The sequence below is a fragment of the Myxine glutinosa genome, chromosome 4, assembly GCF_964187855.1.
Source record: "Myxine glutinosa chromosome 4, kmMyxGlut1.1, whole genome shotgun sequence".
NCBI lineage: Eukaryota > Metazoa > Chordata > Myxini > Myxiniformes > Myxinidae > Myxine > Myxine glutinosa.
Genome location: NC_136264.1, coordinates 37,727,544 through 37,753,208, shown reverse-complemented (window position 1 = coordinate 37,753,208; position 25,665 = coordinate 37,727,544). Strand labels below are relative to the sequence as shown.

The 25,665-nt window shown below is 43.2% G+C and overlaps 1 protein-coding gene across 1 annotated transcript in view; it reads right to left on the bottom strand.

The window, feature by feature from the left end:
- The window catches only part of STAB2 (stabilin 2), a 290,004-nt gene that overhangs the window by 126,202 nt on the left and 138,137 nt on the right, over positions 1-25,665 (bottom strand). The window contains exons 34-41 of the mRNA XM_078775203.1: positions 21,510-21,641; positions 14,018-14,146; positions 13,372-13,431; positions 11,733-11,834; positions 8,383-8,578; positions 4,781-4,876; positions 4,473-4,518; positions 4,267-4,343 (exon numbers count right to left, since the gene is read on the bottom strand). Coding sequence (XP_078631329.1) covers positions 4,267-4,343; positions 4,473-4,518; positions 4,781-4,876; positions 8,383-8,578; positions 11,733-11,834; positions 13,372-13,431; positions 14,018-14,146; positions 21,510-21,641 — 838 coding nt within the window. The remainder of the gene's footprint in view (positions 1-4,266; positions 4,344-4,472; positions 4,519-4,780; positions 4,877-8,382; positions 8,579-11,732; positions 11,835-13,371; positions 13,432-14,017; positions 14,147-21,509; positions 21,642-25,665) is intronic.

Sequence of the window (25,665 nt, the reverse complement as noted above, 5' to 3'; positions counted from 1 at the left end):
AACCTGAACAACCCCGTGCTCATGCAAGCACCAAGGCTAGAGAGGAGTGTGACATAAACATGAAAGCATTTCTTCCAACTGAGATCCATTTTATGCTTTTGGATCTTCCATGAAGAGGTTCATGACGAGGCAGGAATTTGGGATATTTTGCACGGGTACAGTACATATATATTTTACAACAAGTGAGCAACAAGTGTCGCCTGCCGCCATGACATGCTTATCTCTGCCATGCTCATCAACAACAGTGCAGCAATTGCTGGGGTGAGACTCAATCTGTGCCTTGCTTCCTAGTCAAGTTAGGGGGTTCAATCTGTGTATATTAACGGCTTAGATTGGTCACAAATAAACAATTTGCAGTGTGCCGTCCTGTGGCGAGCAAAAAAACTGCATGCAAATCGGACCTGGCAGGAGTAATGCCCTGCCGGTGGATTAAGGGGTCTCACTCCTATTAAGAGGAGTGGTCCCACCTGTATGACCATGCATTGTGGCCCTTCGGGGGCATGATGCATGCGTTTGAATGACCATGTGCTTCCCCCTCGGGGTTGAGGCGCATGTGTATTGTTTTGGGGACAGCCTTGTTGACGATGTGCCTTGACCATGGGGTCAAGGTGCACGTCCAAGGCTGTTCAAATGTTTGAGTTTTTACCTTTTTTCACTGCAAAAAAGGCAGGCCTTCTGTGCGGGCCCTAAATGCACAAGCCTGCAAAATTGTACCTGGCAGGAGTAATGCCCTGCCGGTGGATTAAGGGGTCTTACTCCTATTAAGAGGAGTGGTCCCAATTGTATGACCATGCATTGTGGCCCCTCGGGGGCATGATGCATGCGTTTGAATGACCATGTGCTTCCCCTTTGGGGTTGAGGCACATGTGTAATGTTATTGGGACAGCCTTGTTGACGTTGTACCTTGACCATGGGGTCAAGGTGCACGTCCAAGGCTGTTCAAATGTTTGACTTTTTACCTTTTTTCAGTGTAAAAAAAGGAGGCCTTTTGCTGTGGCCTCATAACAGCAAACAAGCCTGCAAAATTGTACCCGGCAGGAGTAATGCCCTGCTGGTGGATTAAGGGGTCTTACTCCTATTAAAAGGAGTGGTCCCAATTGTATGACCATGCATTGTGGCCCCTCGGGGGCATGATGCATGCGTTTGAATGACCATGTGCCTCCCCCTTGGGGTTGAGGCACATGTGTATTGTTATTGGGACAGCCTTGTTGACGTTGTGCCTTGACCATGGGGTCAAGGTGCACGTCCAAGGCTGTTCAAATGTTTGACTTTTTACCTTTTTTCATTGTAAAAAAGGCAGGCCTTCGAGCGGGCCCAAAACGCTCAAACAAGCCTGCAAAATTGTACCCGGCAGGAGTAATGCCCTGCTGGTGGATTAAGGGGTCTTACTCCTATTAAGAGGAGTGGTCCCAATTGTATGACCATGCATTGTGGCCCTTCGGGGGCATGATGCATGCGTTTGAATGACCATGTGCTTCAGCCTTGGGGTTGAGGTGCATGTGTATTGTTATTGGGACAGCCTTGATAGACGTTGTGCCTTGGCCATGGGGTCAAGGTGCACGTCCGAGGCTGTTCAAATGTTTGACTTTTTACCTTTTTTCATCGTAAAAAAGGCAGGCCTTAGCTGTGGCCCAAAACAGTGATCAAGCCTGCAAAATTGTACCCGGCAGGAGTAATGCCCTGCTGGTGGACTAAGGGGTCTCACTCCTATTAAGAGGAGTGGTCCCAATTGTATGACCATGCATTGTGGCCCTTCGGGGGCATGATGCATGCGTTTGAATGACCATGTGCTTCCCCCTTGGGGTTGAGGCGCATGTGTATTGTTATTGGGACAGCCTTGTTGACGTTGTGCCTTGGCCATGGGGTCAAGGTGCACATCCGAGGCTGTTCAAATGTTTGACTTTTTACCTTTTTTCACAGTAAAAAAGGCAGGCCTTAGCTGTGGCCCAAAACAGTGATCAAGCCTGCAAAATTGTACCTGGCAGGAGTAATGCCCTGTCAGTGGATCAAGGGGTCTTACTCCTATTAAGAGGAGTGGTCCCAATTGTATGACCATGCATTGTGGCCCTTCGGGGGCATGATGCATGTGTTTGAATGACCATGTGCTTCCCCCTTGGGGTTGAGGCGCATGTGTAATGTTATTGGGACAGCCTTGTTGACGTTGTGCCTTGGCCATGGCCATGGGGTCAAGGTGCACGTCCGAGGCTGTTCAAATGTTTGACTTTTTACCTTTTTTCATAGTAAAAAAGGCAGGCCTTAGCTGTGGCCTCATAACAGTGATCAAGCCTGCAAAATTGTACCTGGCAGGAGTTATGCCCTGTCACTGGATCAAGGGGTCTTACTCCTATTAAGAGGAGTGGTCCCAATTGTATGACCATGCATTGTGGCCCTTCGGGGGCATGATGCATGCATTTGAATGACCATGTGCTTCCCCATTGGGGTTGAGGCGCATGTGTATTGTTATGGGGACAGCCTTGTTGACGTTGTGCCTTGGCCATGGGGTCAAGGTGCACGTCCAAGGCTGTTCAAATGTTTGACTTTTTACCTTTTTCATGTAAAAAAGGCAGGCCTTTTGCTGTGGCCTCATAACAGTAAACAAACCTGCAAAATTGTACCCGGCAGGAGTAATGCCCTGCTGGTGGATTAAGGGGTCTTACTGCTATTAAGAGGAGTGGTCCCAATTGTATGACCATGCATTGTGGCCCCTCGGGGGCATGATGCATGCGTTTGAATGACCATGTGCTTCCCCCTTGGGGTTGAGGCGCATGTGTATTGTTATTGGGACAGCCTTGTTGACGTTGTGCCTTGGCCATGGGGTCAAGGTGCACGTCCGAGGCTGTTCAAATGTTTGACTATTTACCTTTTTTCAGTGTAAAAAAGGCAGGCCTTTTGCTGTGGCCTCATAACAGTAAACAAGCCTGCAAAATCGGACCTGGCAGGAGTACTGCCCTGCCGGTGGATTAAGGGGTCTTACTCCTATTAAGAGGAGTGGTCCCAATTGTATGACCATGCATTGTGGCCCCTCGGGGGCATGATGCATGCGTTTGAATGACCCTCTGCCTCCCCCTTGGGGTTGAGGCGCATGTGTATTGTTATTGGGACAGCCTTGTTGACGTTGTGCCTTGGCCATGGGGTCAAGGTGCACATCCCAGGCTGTTCAAAGGTTTGACTTTTTACCTTTTTTCAGTGTAAAAAAGGCAGGCCTTTTGCTGTGGCCTCATAACAGTAAACAAGCCTGCAAAATCGTACCTGGCAGGAGTAATGCCCTGTCGGTGGATTAAGGGGTCTTACTCCTATTAAGAGGAGTGGTCCCAATTGTATGACCATGCATTGTGGCCCCTCGGGGGCATGATGCATGCGTTTGAATGACCATGTGCTTCCCCTTTGGGGTTGAGGCGCATGTGTATTGTTATTGGGACAGCCTTGTTGACGTTGTGCCTTGGCCATGGGGTCAAGGTGCACGTCCGAGGCTGTTCAAATGTTTGACTTTTTACCTTTTTTCATAGTAGAAAAGGCAGGCCTTTTGCTGTGGCCTCATAACAGGAAAATATGCCCTCGTCGGGACGGCATGGTGTTGAAGTCGTGGGGACACACTCCAATGGAGGAGGGGTCCAATTGTATGACCATGCATTCTGGCCCTTCGGGGTCAGGATGCATGTGTTTTGATTGACCATGTGCTTCAGCCTTTGGGTTGAGGTGCAAGTGTATGCAAATGGGACAGTCTTGATAGACGGTGTGCCTTGGCCGTGGGGTCAAGGTGCACGTCCAAGGCTGTTTAAAGGTTTGATTTTTAATCTTTTTTATTTTAAAAAAGGCAGGCCTCATAAGGCCCATGATGAGGGTGAAATCTCGATCGACATCTCTGCCTTTGTCTATTTGTGACCATAGAGCTTTAATCTCAGTCTGCAAAGACTTGAGTACCACGTGGATGCCTTCTAGTTTGGAGGTGATGTGTTGGTATAATTTATGCGCATGATGTCAGCATCATGTCATAGGGTTAGTGTGCTTCTTTAGTTAAATTTAATGTTCCTGACTGCAAACATCCTAATTGTCGATAAGCAGGGCAGAGACAATGTGTCAGCGTGGCAGGCGACACTTGTTGCGAACGGGTTGTGCAGCAATTGCTGGGGTGAGACTCAATCTGTGCCTTGCTTCCTAGTCAAGTTAGGGGGTTCAATCTCTGTGTGTGTGTGTGTATACATATATATAATTAATATGATTTTTGTGCAATATTACTGTTATTATCATGAATTATCATTCACTGACCTGTACAGGAAGTACCATTCCCAGTGAAACCAGCAGCACACGCACACTTTGGAATATGCCCTGGGTTTTCGATACAGCTGTAAAGGTGACATGAGGCTGTATTTGAAAATAATCGAGCTATTTGTAAGTTAATGTGAAAGCACCATGAACGTTCTGGTGATGTGACACCTGTTCATTCAGAAACCATTAAAACAAATGAAACTTACTTCGCACTCGTGTGGCAGGTTTCCTTGCAAGTATTATTAGTTATTTCTGGAAGGTAAAACATAAACAATTGCATAAAATATTTATCGTGTTTTTACAAAGAAAAAAGGTAGATATGGGTTTAAAAAAATTAAAGAAAATGGAGGGAGGGTGGGGGAGGGGGTTAGGGGGAATTCCAAGCAGAGCCTGAAAATAAAAATAATAATTATAAGCAATGAACTATTGTAGTATGAAGATTAACAGAACAAAGAAAAATATAGCAATCAAGAGAGATGGGAAGGATGCCAAAGTATGCATATTCCAAGCTCACTTTTATCACAGTAAATTCCATGGTATCCAACTTTGCAATCGCAGCTTCCATCCCCAGACAAACCATCTTGGCACCGTCCCTTTCCACAAAGACAATCTGAAAAGAGAAACCACATCTTAAAACTCTGTGGTACACATTATGCATTCCCTGTCAGTGCTGTTGAAAATGCCAAACATTCGTCACAAAACATTCTCCACTCTTGTAAAATGTTGTTTTTGCTATTGTGTGGACTGGTACCACTTGTAGGGAAGACGAGATGGGGGCTGGGAAGCTACCCTCTTCCTGATACCCACGAGTAAACCACCTAGGTTTAATTTTTTTTTTTAATGATAGTGGTATCCTCATTCTCTTAGATATTGATTTCCAGATATGTTTAATTACAAATCCTTACTTCTGCTGCCTTTAGTTAGAGTTAAAAGCGACACTATGTCGGACGCAGATCTAATATCCAAACGATACACCGCCACCCCCAATGTCTGGAATGATAAGGTTTTTAAGTCAAATGATGTTGCTGCAGGTCAGAAATAAACTGCAGGAAGTGACCGGCAGTAGTGTGAAATGGCTGTGAAAAGTTTGTAGATGAACTTGTAGGCAGAAGGCAATAATTTCGTAGCAACAGTATTGATTATTTATTGTCACTGATTATTATGGTCTGGTGCTCCATTAGAAGCAGATGGATGAGATTCAGGATGGATTATTGTTGTTTTCGAGTGGTTCTCTACCTTTCAACAGAAGTGCAGCTTCTACCTACAGAAAGTGCCTTCACAAAGTATTCACACCCCTTGACTTTTTCACATTTTGTTGTGTTACAGCCTGATTAAAATGGATTGAATTGAGATTTTTTGTCACTGATTTACACATAATACACCATAATGTCAAAGTGGATTGTTTTGTTCTGTTTTTTTTTATTTTAAAGAAATTTTTACAAAATAACAAAAAATGAAAAGCAGAAATATATAATTTCCATAAGTATTCAACCCCCTGAGTCAATACTTTGTAGAAGCGCCTTTGGCAGTAATTACAGCTTCGAGTTATCTTGGGTATGTCTGTATCAGCTTTGCACATCTAGATTTGGGGAGTTTCTCCCATTCTTCCTTGCATATGTGCTCTGTCAAGTTGGATGGGGAGCGTCGGTGAACAGCAATCTTCAAGTCCTTCCACAGGTTCTCAATGGAATTTAAATCTTGACTTTGGCTGGGCCACTCAAAGACGTCTTGCTGAAAGAGGCCGGGTGATGGTTCGTGCCAAAAGGGCGTACTCAGTTTTCACTCCATTTGTTTTTTTTCTTTGTTGCTTGTTTTTGTCCTGGTGATACCTCAACCTTCCTAAATGGCATTAGTTAGGGCAAGAATTTGTATTTTACCCATGGTATCAACACACAGAGGCCTACTCTTTGCGAAAGTTACCATCAGCGGATTAATGTCCACCAGCATTAGATTTTCATAACATCCCAGCTTAATATGACATTCAACGGCAGCCATGCGACTCATTACTGCAGCAGCTTGACTGTGAAGCAACAGGGTGACAGTTTATAATCAGGATGGAAATCAATGCCAGACAAGACCACTCAATGGTCTTGTCGAGTACATTGTCACTCGGTTATCCCGACAGCCCAAAATAGGAACAGGCAGATCAAAATGGAAGAAATCCTGTCAAAATTGGATCTAGAATAAGTTGAACGTTAAACATTTGATTTGACAGAGCAAGGACAGAAAAAAAAGAAAATAGTCATGGAAGTCTACTCCCTGTGGATATGCTAGCCTACCGCAGCCGTGATGGCTGCCACAGAGGATACAAGAATTTGGGTCCCCAGTTGCTACCAAGTCAACTGACTCGACTTCCTCTTCAATCATCATTTGTAACAGACATTACAGACACAATTGTGCGGACAACATGCACGTAGTTGCCCGTTAATTGCTTTACATTGTCCCTAAATAATGCTCAACAGTTCTAAAAACCTGCTGTGAAACCTGTCTTCATACTGGTGCAGAAACTGAATGTTGTCATATCAAAAGTCTTCCAGATCATTTTATAGTGAATCTCACCAGAATTTCCTCCCCTTCCACCTCGACCTACCCTGAGGTTTTCAAATCGGTATTCTTTTGCCACTAATTGGATCAGGAGTCATTTCATCTTGGGTGCTATCTATGTACAGGATGAGGGTCGATGCTAATGGATTTAACGGAGAATTTATGAAACTAGGGCGTGCCCGTACTATATATACTAGGGCATGCCCGTACTATATATAAGCTAGGACGTGCCCGTACGTGGGTGCCCGTTCCTTGCCAAAAAAAAAAAAAAAAAAAAATTTGTGTAGGGGTGTGTGTGTGTAAACATCCTAGGGCGTGCCCGTACGTGGGTGCAAAAAAACATGCGTGCAAACAACAACAACAAAAAAAAACTTTGAAACCACGTGGCAGTAACGACCACAGAACCCCCCCCCCCTCTATTTACATGAATGGTTTGGTCCATTCGCAACGACCACAGAACCCCCCCCTCTATTTACATGCAATGGTTTGGTCCAAAGCGAACGGCTTGCAGTGTTTGGTAAAGAAATCGCCATAGCTCGGTAACTACTTCTCCGATTAATATGAAACCTTGAAAAGGCACATCCTCGGGTCCCCAGCAATATACCTGGCAAGTTTAAAGTATATCGGACCGGTAGTTGTCGAGAAACAGCGGTCACAGACAAACATACACACATACACACATACACACATACACACATACAAACACACATACACACATACACACAGAGATTAATGGAATTATAGATAGATATCTAAAATTATATCCCCCCCCCTCTATTTACATGAAATGGTTTGGTCCATTCGCAAAGCCAGAGCGAACGGCTTGCGAGTACGGTGACAATCCCCCCCCCCTCTATTTACATGAAATGGTTTGGTCCATTCGCAAAGCCAAAGCGAACGGCTTGCGAGTACGGTGACAATCCCCCCCCCCCCCTCTATTTACATGAAATGGTTTGGTCCATTCGCAAAGCCAAAGCGAACGGCTTGCGGAGTTTGGTAAATAAATCGCCATAGCTCGGTAACTACTTCTCCGATTAATATGAAACCTTGAAAAGGCACATCCTCAGGTCCCCAGCAATATACCTGGCAAGTTTCAAGTATATCGGACCCGTGGTTGTCGAGAAACAGCGGTCACAGACAAACAAACAAACACACAGACACACACACACACAGAGATTACTGGAATTATAGATAGATATTTATGAAATAAGGAAAAACATGATGCAACATTAGGGTGTAAGAAAACGACGAACAGGAAGAAAAAAAAAGACATGGGAAAAAAAAAATCACAATCAGTTTCATTGCTCTACAGGGTGCAGAAGGGTGAGTTCAATCTTAGTCAGGAACCAGTTATATTAATTCTTCCTCCATCATGTCTTCATCTCCAGCCAAATTGGTTTTCACTGAGGACTTCATAAACATGATAATCTACTCCCTGTCCATCAATAGACGAGTAAATGTAATTCTGAACATTTTTATTTTTATTTTTTGTATACAAGATATTTTTTTCCCAGCGGCTTATAACTTTCAGTGCATTGTGTTTGTAATCAATGTACAACTTATCTTACATACCCTGCTGGCATAGTTTTCCATAGCGATCGGGCAGGCACTGTTCGCACGCGGTCCCTCCAAATCCTTCCTCACAGATGCATCGACCGGTTCCATTCAACCCATCACTGCACACTCCATGATCATTGCACCATGCATCCACGGCACCAGGGCAAGGCATGCATTGCCCCCCAAAGTATCCATCGCAGCAGTCTGGCATCTGTGACAAGTAAAATTACTGTAGGTAGTTTATAGTATCCAAGTCGATGAAAAATAAAATCGTACAGCACACCGTCTCAAAAACGTGCGGTAAAACAAAAAAACCGATGACTGCAATAACCCCATAGTTGCATTGGCCTGTACCATTCCCATCTGAACTCCCAGCTCATGAGAGGAAGAACCCATCCTTTTTCTTCCTTTTTAAAAAAATACAAGATCGAGGCTCGTGCAAGAACTAACATCAATCACAAAAAACAACAACAAACGGACACACAAAACATACAAAAAAGGGAGCGGGAGACAAGATGGGGAGAGAGAGGGAAGCACACAAGTTCAACAGCAGAGAACAGGGACAACGGAAGATCTGTGGTACGGTGGGGGCTTGGGGGGAGGAAGCAGGGGAAGGCGGGGGGGGGGGGGGTGGGAAAGAATAAAACACATGGACACTGCTGGAACTTCCAGGAAAGAAAAAAGTCGGTATTTCCAAAAAAAAAAAAATTATGAAATTCAAATCCTTGAAATTAATGTTAAAAATACATTGATGTTAGTTAGCTAACATCTTGGTCCTGTATGTGATTTATGAATAAACCCCTCCATGAGTAAATCGATGTCAATAAAGAACCCCATCTCCCATATCATATCCACATGCGTTTTTGTACTAATGATGACAAGCACTGTTGTAGTCATGAGACCAAAAACGTTTCTGTTTTCAGACATGCTCCAATTTTTTTTTGAAGAATACCTAATGTTTTTGTGACATCATCAGGGATAATAAAATAAAAAATAATTTGTGATGTACAGATGGCCCCGACATTCGCGGGGGGATACATTCCTGGAAAATGCCGTGAATGTGGCGGCATTGTTTCAATGGGAAAGAGGGGATAGGTTCCCGCGGTTCCTGATTCAAGGAAAATCTGCGAATGGCAAAGAAATCTGCAAATGTCGAGGAAAATCCGCAAATGTCAAGGAAAATCCGCGAATGTCGAGGAAAATTCATGAATGTCATGGCATTTTTTTCAATGGTAGAAAGGGGGATAGTTTCCCAGCGGTTCATGATTCATGAAAAAATCTGTGAATGTAGACATGGGTCATGCTCGCGGATCGTGCAAGATATGTTTATTTTGCGTGCATCCAGCTGATTTGTGTATGGCTCGTGGAAGATATGTTTGAGAACTGTGTTATTCTCGCGGCTCATGGGAAAAAAATGTTTGCGCCACAAAAAACTGCGGATACGTGGAACACATGGCCATGAATGTAGAAGCAGATCGCAATTTATCAACCGCGAAGACACGGAACCCACAAATGTTGGGACTGTGAATATTTTGGCCTGACTGCAAATTTATGTGTTGAAGAATAAAAAATAACATGGAAAAATGAAATAAAATAAGAATAGAAAATAACAAAAACAAGTACAGATACATTCAAAGTACACCGCCCCATGCCAAATAAATAAATAACATCCAGTGCACGGCATTGCCGGGTCACCTTAGGTGCCCGGCGATACTGCCATGCAGCACATAAGGACGGTATTGGGAAGGAGATGTGTACAATAATTGATTGATTAATTGCATAATTAAAATCAATAAATGATAATCATAAAATAATTTCTTAATCAATTGGTGAACAGCATACCTCAACCACCAGTGTTTCAGCCTAAGCTGTAACTTATTTAAAATTAATTTTAAAAGTCATTAATCGAATTTTTTTTATAATTAACTGATTCATTGATTAATCAATAAATGATTAATCGATTAATTGATCAATCAATAAATCAAAAATATCCTTATAGCCACATCACTTGGGCACTGTCTTCTCCAAATATCAGCTTCCTAGCTCAAAAGGTTCTTGAGATATTACCTAGATGATAAAGGAAATAAACAAGTACTTAATTAATCGTAATTGAGTAATTAATCAATTAATTGATTGGTTCAGGCCGAAGTCTCTCAGGCGCACACGCCACGGAACACAGCTGTCACGAAGCCAGCATCACCGGGATCAGGGAGAAGGATGCGTTCGCTTTCCCCGCAACCAGGAACAGAGAGAGTGTGCGAATGCAACAGCCTACAACCATGCCCGGCACGAGAGAGAGAGAGAGAGAGAGAGAGAGAGAGAGAGAGAGAGAGAGAGAGAGAGAGAGAGAGAGAGAGAGAGAGAGAGAGTGCAAAATGTGACCACTTGCGATCAAAGTTAAGACCAAAACAGCAAATGAACCATGACCGCTTGTGATGCCAGCCACAAACCAAGAGAACAAATGAACCATGACCGCTTGTGATGCCAGCCAGGAAGCAAGAGAGCAAATTAACCATGACCGCTTGTGATGCCAGCCAGGAACCAAGAGAGTAAATTAACCATGACTGCTTGTGATGCCAGCCAGGAACCAAGAGAGCAAATTAACCGTGACTGCTTGTGATGCCAGCCAGGAACCAAGAGAGCAAATTAACCGTGACCGCTTGTGATGCCGCCCAGGAACCAAGAGAACAAATGAACCGTGACTGCTTGTGATGCCAGCCAGGAACCAAGAGAGCAAATTAACCGTGACCGCTTGTGATGCCAGACAGGAACCAAGAGAACAAATGAACCATGACCGCTTGTGATGCCAGCCACAAACCAAGACAACAAATGAACCATGACTGCTTGTGATGCCAGCCAGGAACCAAGAGAGCAAATTAACCGTGACTGCTTGTGATGCCAGCCAGGAACCAAGAGAGACAATTAACCGTGACTGCTTGTGATGCCAGCCTCTGAGGAGGAACCAAGTAATGCTCCAGAAAAGTTAATATAAAGGGGCGACCTACATCTGGCCAATAAAATACATTTATTTCTTCATGCAGCTAGATGAATCAAATTGGCGCCCCTTTATATGAACCTTTCTTGAGCATTACTTGGTTCCTCCTAAGAACACAAGGGCAGTCCAGCATGCACACAAGATTTTTTGAATGTCGCTTCATTTCTATACTTTGCCACATGGCACATACCCTTATATAAAGGGGTCTTTTCTTTGCCCCTGGCATTTTACCCAAGATAAACTCAGTAAAATTGAGATTTCTTCCCATGCTTAAGGTTGCCTCATGAATCACTGGAAACTGGAAAGGCACATTCACAGGAGAGGTTAAAGCCACTGTTCACACCGCCATAGCTCAACTGCTCTTACTTACGATTGTGGTTTTCGTGCAGAAGTAGCGACATCCCACCATACGGCGAGTTATTCCGAAGATGTTATGGAGATAGACACATCTTTTTGTAAGCTTCAGGATGACCTGTGAGGAAGTCAACAACAAAGAGATTTATGGAGTAGAATGCACACGTTTATAAATGAAACGATCATTATTTTCTCGTCATTGATAATGGAATCACACACAACTACGATGTTCGTCTTTCTGACATTTTGTAAGCTGTAAGTGTGAAATCACATTTAGAAAAACTAGCAACAGTACCCGCCCGACGGGCGGGGCTTCAATTGGGAAGCCCAAATGAAAAGGTAAAATATCAGAAATTTAAGGCTTTTTTTTATTTTAAACGATTCATAAAAACATCCGTTGAATCATATCACACGCAAATCATCAAAATCTAAACAGTACATGGACGATCACGTACCATGTACGTCTCGCGTCTTGCTCGCTCTCATGTTGTCCCGATAATGATCCTTCCGCAGGTTCACCGACGGAAACCTTGTTATGACTTTTACTTCCTCTAGACAGTCAAGTTCGCTCATCTTTTCGGTGCACCGGCACGAGCCGAGAACGGCCCGTGCAGGGGCTGATCCGAGGATCTCAACAAACCGTCTGATCGGTCGTAGCGACGGGCGGTGTGTACAAAGGGCAGGGACTTGATCAACGCGAGCTAATGACTCGCGCTTACTGGGAATTCCTCGTTTGTGGGACACTGTCTTAAGCCCCAGTCCCCATCATGGATGGGGCTCAGCGGTTTACCCGAGCCTGACGGCGAAGGGCAAGGTACACTCTGGCCCGTCCAGTGTAGCGCGCGTGCGGCCCCGGACATCGAAGGGCATTAAACGTTCATTAAACATTAAGCGTTCATTAAACATTAAACGTTCATTAAACATTAAACGTTCATTAAAGGATTACGAAACGAAAAAAAATTATGAAATTACGTTCACACCGTCACTTCAAAAAAAGGATGACATTACCAGGAAGTTGAGGAATGCTAAGTGCCATGGGAAGCAAGAAGTTGGCATTTTGAGTGTTAATCCTTTGCGGAGCAAAATGGAGTTTTATAAAATCAGTTTTCTCTCTTTTGCTCTGATGAAGGGTCAACTCCAAAAAACGTCAGCTTACTCTTGCTTCAGCATACATTAATCAACATCCTGTTCATTTCATACACTGTTGTACATGCCCACCAATGCAAACCGACCCAAGTTTGCACCAGCAAGACAAGTTCTTCAATCTGAAATTACATTTAACATTTACCATAAACATACGCCAGGATCACCATTACAACCCATAGAGTCCATTTGTGCATTTACAAGCTAACTGCCTGTACCCCTGTTACAGTAGGTATATCAACCTAACCTATCCTAACCCTAACAACCCTAACCCTAACCCCAACCCTACCGCTAACACTAACAACCCTAACCCTAACCTTACCTCTAACACTAACAACCCTAATCCTAACCCTTGTCGTGCAGCCCCGGAAAAAGCAAGTGTGTAGCTAAAATGTTGGGCCTTTTGATGAAATTAAAGAAGCTCCTTCTGAATTGACCTAATACCGCTATGTAATATTCTGCCTCAATAGGCCAGACAAGGAGGCCATCTATATAAGTGCCGATTGACCCACCAGCAATGAAGAACCTGAAGGGCATTTATGCGGCCCGAACAGGCAGCGCTTGCATTTGGTCTGGAACGCAAGAGAACACCACCAAAATTGTACAATATTGGGCCAGAATAATAATTTCATATGTACAAATTCAAAACCAATTTTAGTCAATGTGGCACGACTGTAATTTTAACATTTATCAAGTATTTGCCATTATGCATTATGGTTGCGTATGTAATCTTGTGTATGTGGTGCATATTAAAATTTCAACTTACCATCCACATTGCAATTTGCCATTTTGAATGGGGCCGACAACTTGTACAAATGCCATATTTTCACACAAACGACATCAAGTGTGCTATACGGCATGCTCCCAATGTGCCATGTTTTCACACACACCATTTGACACACATAATAAAATGTAGAAAAAAAAATCCGGGAAAAAAATCCGGGAAAACAAAATCCAGAAAAATCCGAAATTTAGTGCTGGAAAAAAATCGTTTGACAACAGAATTCTTTCCCTTGATGGAGAACAATGATTTAAGCCAGTTTTAGAAGCAATCCCCTGAGTGTGTGATAACGTGAACGCGAGATCCATAAAAAGGAAGCGATAAAAATGGAACATCAGGTGCCCAAAAGATATAGTTGGTAGATGCACATGACGTACCGGAATGAGTTTGGTGTCGTTGCTATCGCAGCGATTCCTTTGAACAGGCAACACTTGACCAATCCCATGCAGCACTCCACGTGCAGTCAGTATGTCAGGATCCGTCACCGGAACATTGTTCACGTACAGCTGCACACACGTGATGCACATCACCGATAGCTTTGCTTGAGCTAGCTTGGGGAAACCAGGTTAAAGTATGGGACGATGACAGGATGGACAGTAGTCAGAAGGAACGAGACAATTGTGAGAGATGGTGAGTGATCAGAAGAATCTACGTGCAGCAAGACAGATAAAGTCAAAAAGCAAGAAAGGCAGAGGCAAACGGACAACTTAATAAAATGGGTCCCATCTCTCATTTAATGTCGATACATTTTATGCAAAACCATCCATTTTGTGCTTTGCTTTGTGTTCAACTTACTGTGTATTAGCTCCAAACACATTATCAATAATGTTACTAAGTCTTTAATCGAAATATAAGGGTTTTATATGTGATTTATGATTTTACGAGTAAAAACCCCGAAAAATATGACGTGTTGGAACAGTTTATTGACGGTGCAGCCTCGTGAGCGTGCCAAAGTCTGAAGACTCGGCCTAGTGTCAGGTGTGTTTATTATATCTTCTTTATTTATTAGACATCATACGGACGTAAATGAACACTCGTTTTACTCTGCGTGCGTTGCACATCAGGTGCAGCGAATTTAACCTCCCTGCGTCTTGTATTTATTTTTAATTAAAAAAAAAATGTTTCTGTACACCGCCTTTGAGGCTCGGTTTGCAAGCCACCGTCTACATTTCCAATAGAAGAGACACAAGTCAGGAGACGATGATGGTTCACGAGCGAGCGGTATTCAATGACAAAGGACGGACTATAACCGAAACAGGCCCGTACAGGTCAGGCCCGGAAATGTCAAAACGAAGGTTACTGACCTTGAAATGAGATAGAAAATAATGTATAATCAGTTATGAGGTTAGTTAGCTGCACAATCCCGAAAATTCGGTTCGATTCCGACAACTTTGAAACTTTGACCTTTGTGACCTTCAAAGGTCAAAGGTCGAAGATTTGTTGGATTTCTGTAATTTGTTGGAAAACTTGTATTTCATGATGTATGTGATAATATAAGATCATGTACGACATTTCACCCTATCAGGAAGCGAACAATGCAATAAAACCATCAAAAATGGACTTTTCGACATTTCCTGACCTTGTGATCTTGACCTTGGGGCGAAAATGAAAAATCGAGCTCCGTGGGGCTAGACACATGACATTGGCCTCACCAAATACCGAAACCCCTGTCAGATTCCACCAAACCCCTTGGAGAAGATGTAGCTTGAACTCGATTGCCCCCCTAAAAAGAGATCTTTTTTGGGCGTTGCTCCACCCACAATGGGCGCAATACGCCCACTCTAGGCAGGACACAACTAGATCATGATATCAACCTCCCACCCAAGTTTCATCAAGATCGGATGATATAATTGGGTAGTTATGCTGCGGACAGACAGACAGACTGACAGACACACAGACAGACACACACCCTTGACGAATATAGTGGTCACTCTGTTTGATAACTCATGAACCAATAACTGTTATGGAAAATGTTTTATCGAGTTTGATGTATCCTAAGCCCGGTGTTGGCTTAGCGGTTAGGATGCCAACTTGGGAACCTAGGATCCTGGGTTTGAATCCCAGTCGATCGCTGAATTAGTGCCAGGGGGGTTGACTCAGCCTGTCATCCTGCCGAGGTTGGCAAATTGAGTACCAGTTCACTGGTAATTCCCTGTGTGTCGCAAGAGGTGACTAACAGGGTTGGCGGCAGGAAGGGCATCTGGCCATAAAACATTAGGCCCTGGGCTGTCCGCCACTATCGTTCCGTTTCGTTCCGTGACAAGGGTGCGACTTATTTTCACTCACAATATTGTCCAAATGATATTTGCTGTATTGTGTAAAAAGTTCGCCGCGTGAACAACGCCCAAGTCTGAGCATTAATGAGGAGTTACACGCACTATTTTTCAAAGTGTAATCGGCGATTAACTGCGTACGTTGGCCAGTAAGTCGGCCATCCGGCGCAGCAGTATCAGCCGCAACCAATCAGGAGCCGTATTTTTGTAAACACGGGCACTACTTGTACTGTCATGGCAGCCTCCACGTCGGCCTGAACTTGGTTATGTCCCGAGCAAAATCTACGGAGAAGTCGCCTTTATGGTGTGTTTTGCATCCGTCATCGGTACAAGAACAGAATGTGTGTCCATTTACTGAGGTTAGATGGGGTAAATATCGCGAGTGCTCAGGAAAATGGTTCGATTTAGACGGGGAAAGTGGTGAAATCGCCCGGTCGCGGTCATGCTGGCATTGACTTCTCCGATATTCCACCGAGTGCTGGTTACCATCCAACGTGCTATAGACGGTTCACTGATAAAAAGAGACAGCTTGCGAGTAAGAAACGATGCTTGCACGCTTTTGAGGGAGCCACTGAAGTATCTGCAGTAGATGCTTCTGTTCAAAAGCCTGGTGTGCTGTCGTCACCAAAAAAGAGTCTGCGATCAAGATCGGCATTGCCAATCTCTTCACAAGGCCACATCCTCCCACGTATTTGCATCATTTGCAAGAAAGATTCACGTTACCTTAACCGAGTCCATGGGCCGAAGCGGGATAAACTCGTTCAAGCCGAAACTCTCACAGCAAGTAGGTAACGAAGCCATTTGTTATGAGCTAAATCAAATGTGATCATTTTTGAGATCGTGAAAATTTTTGAGGTGGTTTCCTACCGATGTCTGAATTTCCATTCGTGTTTAAGTGAGATTGACAGATTGTGATACATGGCTTAATCAGTCACAGGAAGATAATTAAGGCTTGATTAGTAATTTTGTGAAGATGACTGTGTAGTCTTCCCTTTAGTGGAATCTGGTGTAGGTTAGTTAACAGCTTCACTGTTCTAATTTCCATTTCTGTACATTTTTCTGTACATTTCTGTACATTTCTGTACATTTCCATTTCTGTACTGCACAGAAAGTACATTTAATTTTCCCATTTTTTTTTTCATTTCCATTTTTCCCATTTTTTTCCCCATTTTTCCATTTTTTACATTTCCATTTTTCCATTTTTTCCATTTCCATTTTTTCCAATGAAGAATTTCCATTTCTGTACATTTTTCTGTACATTTCCTGTACATTTCTGTACATTTCCATTTCTGTACTGCACAGAAAGTGTCATACATGTATAAGATGAGAATGTTATCCGTCTTTTAATGACGAAGTGCCTAATTACTGTCGGAGTACGATGGCGGTATTCCATGAATGTTAAGTAAGCAGGTGGTTGTATCCGTATGCGCAGTTTCAAATCTCTAGGTCAGTCGATGTGGAAGATGAAGCCTTGTCAATGTCGAGATAATTAGTGCTAATCAAAAGGATTTGATCGCGCTCGGGCTAAATTACCGATTTGCATCCTTTATTATTTCCACATTGGCCACCCCAGGACCACGATGTTTTCAAAAGTGGAGGATAGTAGTACGTCCTGTTGTCTTCAGTCATTTCAGACATCTCGGTCCGTATTGGAGGTAGATACAGACTCGTAAAAATGAAGGAAATCCTTAAAAATCGCTATTTTTCTGAATGATGCACCTTGTTGCAGTTTTCATTATCTTGACAATAAAATGTTTACATGCTCGATAATTCTGATTCGTGATATATGTTCTAGTATCTGACGGCCCGCTAGAGTTGAGGCTTGGGAGATGTATATTCGCGGAGATATACGATTACCAAAATGGGGAAAATGCGAAAATGCCACTTTTCGCACCCTGGCGACCAACTTCGACAGCTCACTGTGCCTAATTGGGCCAAGATCTCGTGGAGAACTTTTGTCCTAATGTCCACCATATAGGTGTCTACCTGCAGCCCAAAGTTCACCTCGCACCCCTTCCTCGGAACGAAAAGTGGTTTTAGGGCCTTTTCATAGGGACTGCCCACGGCCTAATTGCTTCAAAAAGGGGACCACGGTGCCGGAAAAAGGCCAACCCCTGCTCTGCGGAGAAAAATGGCCTCTAAAGGTGGTTGGTTGGTTTTTGAGTTTGTTGTATCCTCAAGAAAATAGGCCATCGTGAATACACATTCGTGGTAAAAGATTGGCCTTTAAAACCTACCCTTATAAAGGGGGACAGACATCTGGACAAACACACAAACTGACATTGTGTTTTATTTGGTAGATTATTATACTCAGGTCGTTCTAAGAGACACCTGTGGGCTTGTTGGAAAGGTGGAATCCGATGACGGTGCCACGTTGAAAGTCACTGAACTCTTCAGTACGGCCCTTCTCCTGCCAATGTTTGTCCATGGAGATTGCCATGGCTGTGTGCTTGATTATATATACCTGTCAGCAATGCGTGTGGCTGAAACAGACGAATCACGAATTAGAAGGGGTGTCCGCATACTTTTGGTCATGTAGTGTATCTTTCCATAGCCAAGTCTCGTTTTTGTTCAAAATGCCACATACGCCATGTAAAACGCCACACACATTTACCTTTCATTTCAAAACACTGTAAGCACCACTCCCGATTGTGTATATAACAGGCAGGAAATCCACGAGACCAATCACAGCACACCGCATGACGTCATTGCACAATATGGCAGCTCCCATGAATGCAGCCTCGTGTATGTGAGTTGCTGACATTTTTCAACAGAGTTTCTCCCAATTCAACTCGATATCAATACCTTCGACGACATAAATGAGCCAGATGAACCCTCGCTGATCAATATGAAGCGCAAGGAAAATCCTACAAACAACAAATCAAATGGATCAAAACAAAGCAATTTAGACACAGCTTTGGAGGGGAAATCCCACAAGTTTCATGCGAGCATGATACCACATAGGTGTTAGTGATAGTGACCGAATAGGCACTAACTCCCTCAGACTTTGTTCAATTTATGGTGAGATATGCTCGTGCGGACCTGAGGAGAATCACGAGAAGATTAATGCTTTAAAAAACCCCACAAACTGGTTTATTTCCGAACAAAACAAAACCAGGAGAAGATGAACCCAACAGGGGGATTTGATGGCGGGATGAAAGGGTAATCAAATAGTAATTATTTACAATGAAGGAAAATGAATCCTATAAAAACCAAGGCGCCTCACACGGGACACAATCACAGGGAAAGGGACGAAATCAGGTGACTTATCTCTGCTGGTATTAGGGGAGGGGAGGATGGGCACGTAGCAGGCAATGAGGAGGTGATGGGCAGGACAATGGGAAGGATGATGAGGAGACATCAGGAAGACAAAAAGGCAGGCAGACAGGATGACATCCTTCAAGCTCTCCTCACTCCCAATTCTCCTCAGATCTCTCTCAGTTTTCCTCACGGTTTTCCTCACAGACTCGCAATCTCTCCTTTGAACAGTTCCGCTTCTCCTAGCACACCCAACTGAGAGCTACTAGATCCTCCCTCGTCTCCCCAGGCAATGCTCCTCCGCTTCCTCCTCAGATCTGCACGATCACTTGAGCCTGACAAGCTCCTCCCCCTTCCACTCAGAACTAGCGCAACCCTATTGCGCCTTTTTTCAGCTTCTTTCTTGTATCCATTCACAACCCTCTGCTCCTCCAGGCGTTGGGCTCCACCTCTTCTATGAGATGATCATAGCTCCACCACTCTCTCCTTGCCCGGCAGAATCCCATGATCTGCCTCGTTCCTCTCTGCTCTTAGAACTCTGTCACCCATGCACCCGGTAAATGTTTAAAGGGAGGTACTACACATGGTTCCTTTACTTAATCTATCATTATTTATTACAAAGCACCAACCTTCATGTGGTGCACATTCAAACAGACAATCCTCAAGCTGACGGGTTCCTACTTCTTACATCGACATTGGCTTCCTACTCTCACACATACCGTGCTACTCTATACAGTTCTATATCTTCTAAGGTAATCTTTAACCCCCCTCCCCCCTTCGCCTCCGTAAACGTAACAATACTTTACCATGGACAAATGACCATTTAGTGTCATACTATTCATAGGCAATCAATGACAGTGTTTTGAAGTCTGTGGTATCAGACTACATCAGCAGTAGTTAGTAGATATGACACTTTTTGTGATTTTATGAGGGATTTTCGCAATGCGTATTTTGCAGCTGAAGGATTAAAATGCTGAAATGTTTTTTTTTTGTTTTTTTTTGGTGTTCTAGTCATCTTACTATAATTCACCAAATGTCCATCCGTCTGTCTGTCTGTCCGTCCGTCCGTTTGTCTGTCTGTCTGTCCGTCCGTTCCCAGGTACCGCAAAAACGGCTGAACCGATCTTAATGAAATTTTGGGTGGGTAATCCTGGGACCCCCTGGAGTAAAGTAGGCTATATTGTTTTTCCAATTTCAGCTTTGGTCTTCAGCATTTTCAGGTTTGGACTCCCGCCTAATGTTATTGTCCCGGGTACCGCAAAAACGGCTGCACCGATCGCAACGATACACCTCCATGCCCGTGGGATTCCCACGGGTGACCCCACTAGTGTTTATAATCCACTCTAACTAAAATAATGACGGGTTTAGCAGAACAGAAGTACAACCTTTGAAATGATCAAACACAGTGAATGATGGATATAAATTTGAACTAAAAAGCCAATGGATATAGATGATAAATAATTTTGCCCACAAAAGGATATAAATTTGACTAAATCAGAGAAAAATAATAAAGTCAGATTGTTTAATTTTACACATAATCATCTGTGTTACTTTTCTTAAATAAGTAGCCCTCTTTTGAATCCATAGCCATAGCCATTTTGATTCCATTTCATAAGGCCGCAGTAAAATTATGCCGATGTTCTCAAAATGGCCAAAATGGATATACAGTGCAGCGTTTGCATGTATGTTCTTCATATGCAAAAATATAAGGCTCGAGGGAATTACATATTGTCGCGTGGCTCCTCTTGGTTAATACCGGGAGAGTCACGGACAGCCAAAGCCAGCTTTAATTCCAAGGCGTTCAGTTCAAATAGCGGATTTCACTATATATGCGCAGGTGCAGGAAAGAAGAAGAGGAAGCTGAAGCACTTAATCAATTTGATTATTGATTGAGAGGCTGAATGGTAAAAATTAAAATTGGTCATAGTGATAGCAGGGGAGGATAAATCTTCCTGCTTTATAATTCATTGGTCATCACTGCGAAAACGTCTTTTGGACCTCGGGAGATAACAAGTGATATCTGAAAAAGATCAATCGCACTGCGAGTTGATGCGACCCCTGGGATTCCCGACAATAACGTATTCATCATAGGGACCGCACAACTACTCCGGCATCCCAGGTGATACTTATGCTGAAAGAGAAGAGTCCTCTTAGAAGGTGAGGTGCTGACATTACCTTTCAATAAAGAGTGTATTAAAGAGCTGGTTTAAGATCTGGAGAGGAGAGGTGGTAGATAAGATAGAATGGTGAACTCCAGAATCGAACTAATGCTTTAAAGGTTAGCTGAAAAAAGTAAAGTTTTCAGGTAAGAGATGGCATGGTGAAGTTTGGAATGTACCTGGTTCTCACGATGAAAGAAGGCCAGCTGAAAGGAAGGCCCCAGCATGGAGGACATGTGCATGCCAGATCTAATGTCATTGGTGCGAAGGCGTGCACCCACGATCACATGGTATTTCACTTGTTCATAATTCTGTAGCATTATAAGAGAGAATAAAATATGTATCAGTCACAGGAAGAGGCCATTAGGATTACATCACATCTTCAAAATCAAAATTCTGGTACACTATTGCAGGTCAAGCAGGTGTAGTAAGAACAATGCCATTAATTCTTGGCCGGTTGAGTTATTTCAAACCTTAGGTGCAGAAACGAAAATGTCATCGTCAACAAAGTATGCAGGTTATTGCCACACTTGCTATGTGTAGATACATTTTCTGTGGTAATATTTTAATTTATAGTCGAGGAAATATTTACATGTTGAAGAGCAATGTGAAATACATATAGCATTTTACATACAGTGGATCCCGACATTCGCGGGCGATATTGTTACATTTGGGGGGGTAGGGATACCTTAGTTCAGGTAGAGTGTATAGATTAGTGTGCTCCGACTGTCGTGAAGAAGAAGAACCATCTCGATGTACCATAAGTAGGGAATTTGTGTGGACCAGACTGTCGTTTAAGCTTGTATCTTCGTCCCCATCACGAGGGGTGGGGCTTGTTAATTAGCGAGGGATTATGGGTAAATTAACCCCCTGTGTGTCGTTGCATCTGTAATTTCTCCTTTCTCCGAGGGTATGACACCGCATTGGACACCAAGCCAGAATTGCGTATTTAAATACACTGATTAATAAAAACCATCCGAAGCCAGGCATGAAGTGCTACCACTGATTACACCGACTTGGTAAGCGCACAGGACAGGTAGCTCCATGGAGACATGCCCAAAAAGCGGTGATTGGGCAGGGGATTTGATTTGAACAAGTACTGGTAAGATGGCACTCGCTGATAGGAGCAGAGATGGAGACGTGGCGAGATGACATCTGAGCCATGGGTACAAAATAGTTGGAGCGGCGGACATTTTTCCTTCTCGTTCTGGATGCCATAGCGGACGGTTGTGTGCCGACACTCTCTCTTGCGCCTTCTTGTTTTGGACTTTGGGTCACATTTTGGTCTCTCCCAGCATCGACATGGAGGCAGGAACGGCGAGTGGACAGGCGCGGCCCGTAGTGAAACGAGGGGGGACTGAGGCCTTCTCCCCGCCAAGGCCGGAGCCGCATACGGATTGCGTTAACGCGGGCCTGAGACAATTCCTGACAAGATTCGGAAGCCGCTCGCAGATAAGTGCCAACCACACCTTTTATTTTATATCGTTATTTTTCCCATTTGTCTGTATACAAGTCTGTGTGGAGGGTCCCTCAATTTAGGATCTTCGTTTTATCGTGCTTTTCCTGTTACCGGCATTTTCTTTAATAAACCTGCTTATTTTTGTACATTTAAAATCCTGTTCGTTTGAGTTTATTTATTATAGGGTGAAGACTGCCGGTGGGATCCATGAAGGTAAGCACTCTGGCTTCTCCCCCACTCCGCCCCCCCCACACCCCACCTCCCCACACGTATCCTCCGACACAATATGTTCCTGTAAAATGCCGCAATTGTAGAATCCACGAATGTTGGGGGCACTGTTTCAATGGGGGAATGGGGGATATATTCCCAGCGGTTCCTGATTCGTGGAAAATCCTCCGAATGTCGAGGAAAAACCCACAAATGTCAAAGAAAATCCCGCGAATGCGCCCACGAAAAGAATGTTGAATCTCGTGGTTGCTGCTTTGTGCATGACACATGGAAGATGCTTTTAGAACTATTATATGCACGGCTGGTTGGAAATGGTTTATGTGTGGCTTTAAGTGGTTTACTGTATTTATGATGGGTGGAAACTTATTTAAGAAGTGTCATGTGCGAGGCTGTTGAGAAATGTTTTTATTTTTGCGCCCGTGAAAAACCGCGAATACGAAGGACACAAGGCTGCAAATGTAGAATCGGGTCACAATTTATCAGCTGTGAATACGTGGAACCCACAAATGTTGGCAAGCGAATGTCGGGGTCCGACTGTGTATGAACGTTGCCCACACTGTGTTCTGCTACGTTTTCCACTTTTTGTTGAAAATAAATGTCTTTGTTGAATTCCAGACGCCTCTCCATTAAGAAATGCTTTATATAATTGGTGGAACGTTTCAATATCCATTTTGTTGTGGGATCGATGTGTCATATAGATATGGTGTAGTCATTCATATTAGTTTAAAGGGCATGGATATTTCATGCAATTCAAATTATGAAGGTCATTTATGTATGAATGGGAATACGAACGTTTTTCCATTATCGAGTGATTTTGTTTCTTTTGAAAGCCACACGTCCTGCTCCATAGCCAGTGTTCACCGATCCAAAACTTTATGGAAATAGCATTACATCTCAGATCACATGCTTTAGATATCTATTCCACTGATTGGAAATTTTAAACAAAAATTGGCAAGTTATTTGTTGTTTTTGGTTCTATCAAATCTGACAAAATATATTGCAAACGAATCTTTATATATACCTAAGGATTCATTTGGGAAATAACTCTCACTAGCTAATCAGTGGATGTGGTTCATTCAACAATTCTGAAAGCAAACGATGTGCACTTTTGAAATTTTATCAAATGTTTTGAAATTTTATCAATGCCCTTAAGGCATTGTTTGTATTACCAGTTCATTACAGAAAAAAGCTGCTGAATGGATCAATGCATCTATCAAATCTCAAATCAAGACACTATGGCAATTTGACAGGTGCGGCTTCAAGTGGTAAAATATTGCTGTGAAAAGAAGATGGAAAAGATGCATTTGATGAAGGTTTAGTAAATGCTCTTTCTACTTTTGATTAACTTATCGAGTTATATACAAGGTAAATGCACCCAATGCATTCCAGATAAGGGTAACATGCATTGATGCTCGATGTGTGTCTGTCCACTGTATTCGCCGATCTACATTGGCATGCTCATAAGCCGACAGGCTCTTTCAATGCCCTGCAGAACTATGCCCAAGACAATGTTATTTTTGTGCAGTGATTTTATGTACTTTTTATGGCCTATAGGTACGCACACATGTCTCAAAGCAGTCTAGCCTGGGTTTGAATCCCGACCCAGCTATAAATTGTCATCTTGGTGTTTCACAGGCATGGTGATTCATCAATGTGTGGGCCATCCCTCTGATGGACATTAAACTGGGCGTCCCATCTTCCAGCAATCATTGGTGGATGTTAAAGATCCCACCGAGTCCATCGTGTAGAGTAAGTGAGCTATCACCAGCAACATGCCCAAATTCCAAATTCCTGCTCTGATGAGCAGAGGGCATTGCATCAGCGGAACAGACACGCCCGCAGCATTGTGCTGCATATGAACAAAGAAGAAGAATGTACTTTTCAAGTAATGGGTTCTAAAATACAACAATAGGGGACAATATTTTGACAGGTCCAAGTTACTTTAGAAAGTATGGCATAAAGTTTTACCAAACAAGTATAGTACTCAACAACTGTAACAAACAATGTCTAATGTATAGGTGAATCCAGCCAGGAGGAATTGTGTGTACGGCATCTAGATGCGCTTCGTTAAAAATATGTTTCGCTCAAGGGATGAGGGCCGTATGCATCCAAGGATATATTTGTACCTATGATGCTGGTGATGGGATTTTTTGGGGGGGTTTCAGGTTCTTACTGATGACACACCCTTATTGTCAGAAGAAAATGAGCAAGTGCAATAACTTCTCAAGATAGTCAAAGCAAATGCTGGAAATATAGGGCGAAAATGAATGCTAATAAAACTAAAGTGATGACATTCATTCAGTCCAGAGAGGTTTCATATCAATCACATCAAATTATGGAATAAAACTTGAAACAGTCAATTACTCCTAATATCTTGGTTCTTGAGATAACACAACTGCTTGGGATATCAAATGAAGAAAGGTTGCTGCATGAAGAGATTGCAATGAGTTTTCAAGAATATGTAAGTCGAAATTCTCTCGTCGTATCAAGGAATGACTGTTCATGGCAATAGTTGAATCCGTCCTGCTTTATGGAAGTGAAACATGGACCCTCACATAGACCCATGAGAAGAGACTTGATGGATGCTGTACTCGACTTATTTGTTCAGCTTCCAATGTCAATTGGTCTGAACAAAGGGCATAAAAAGA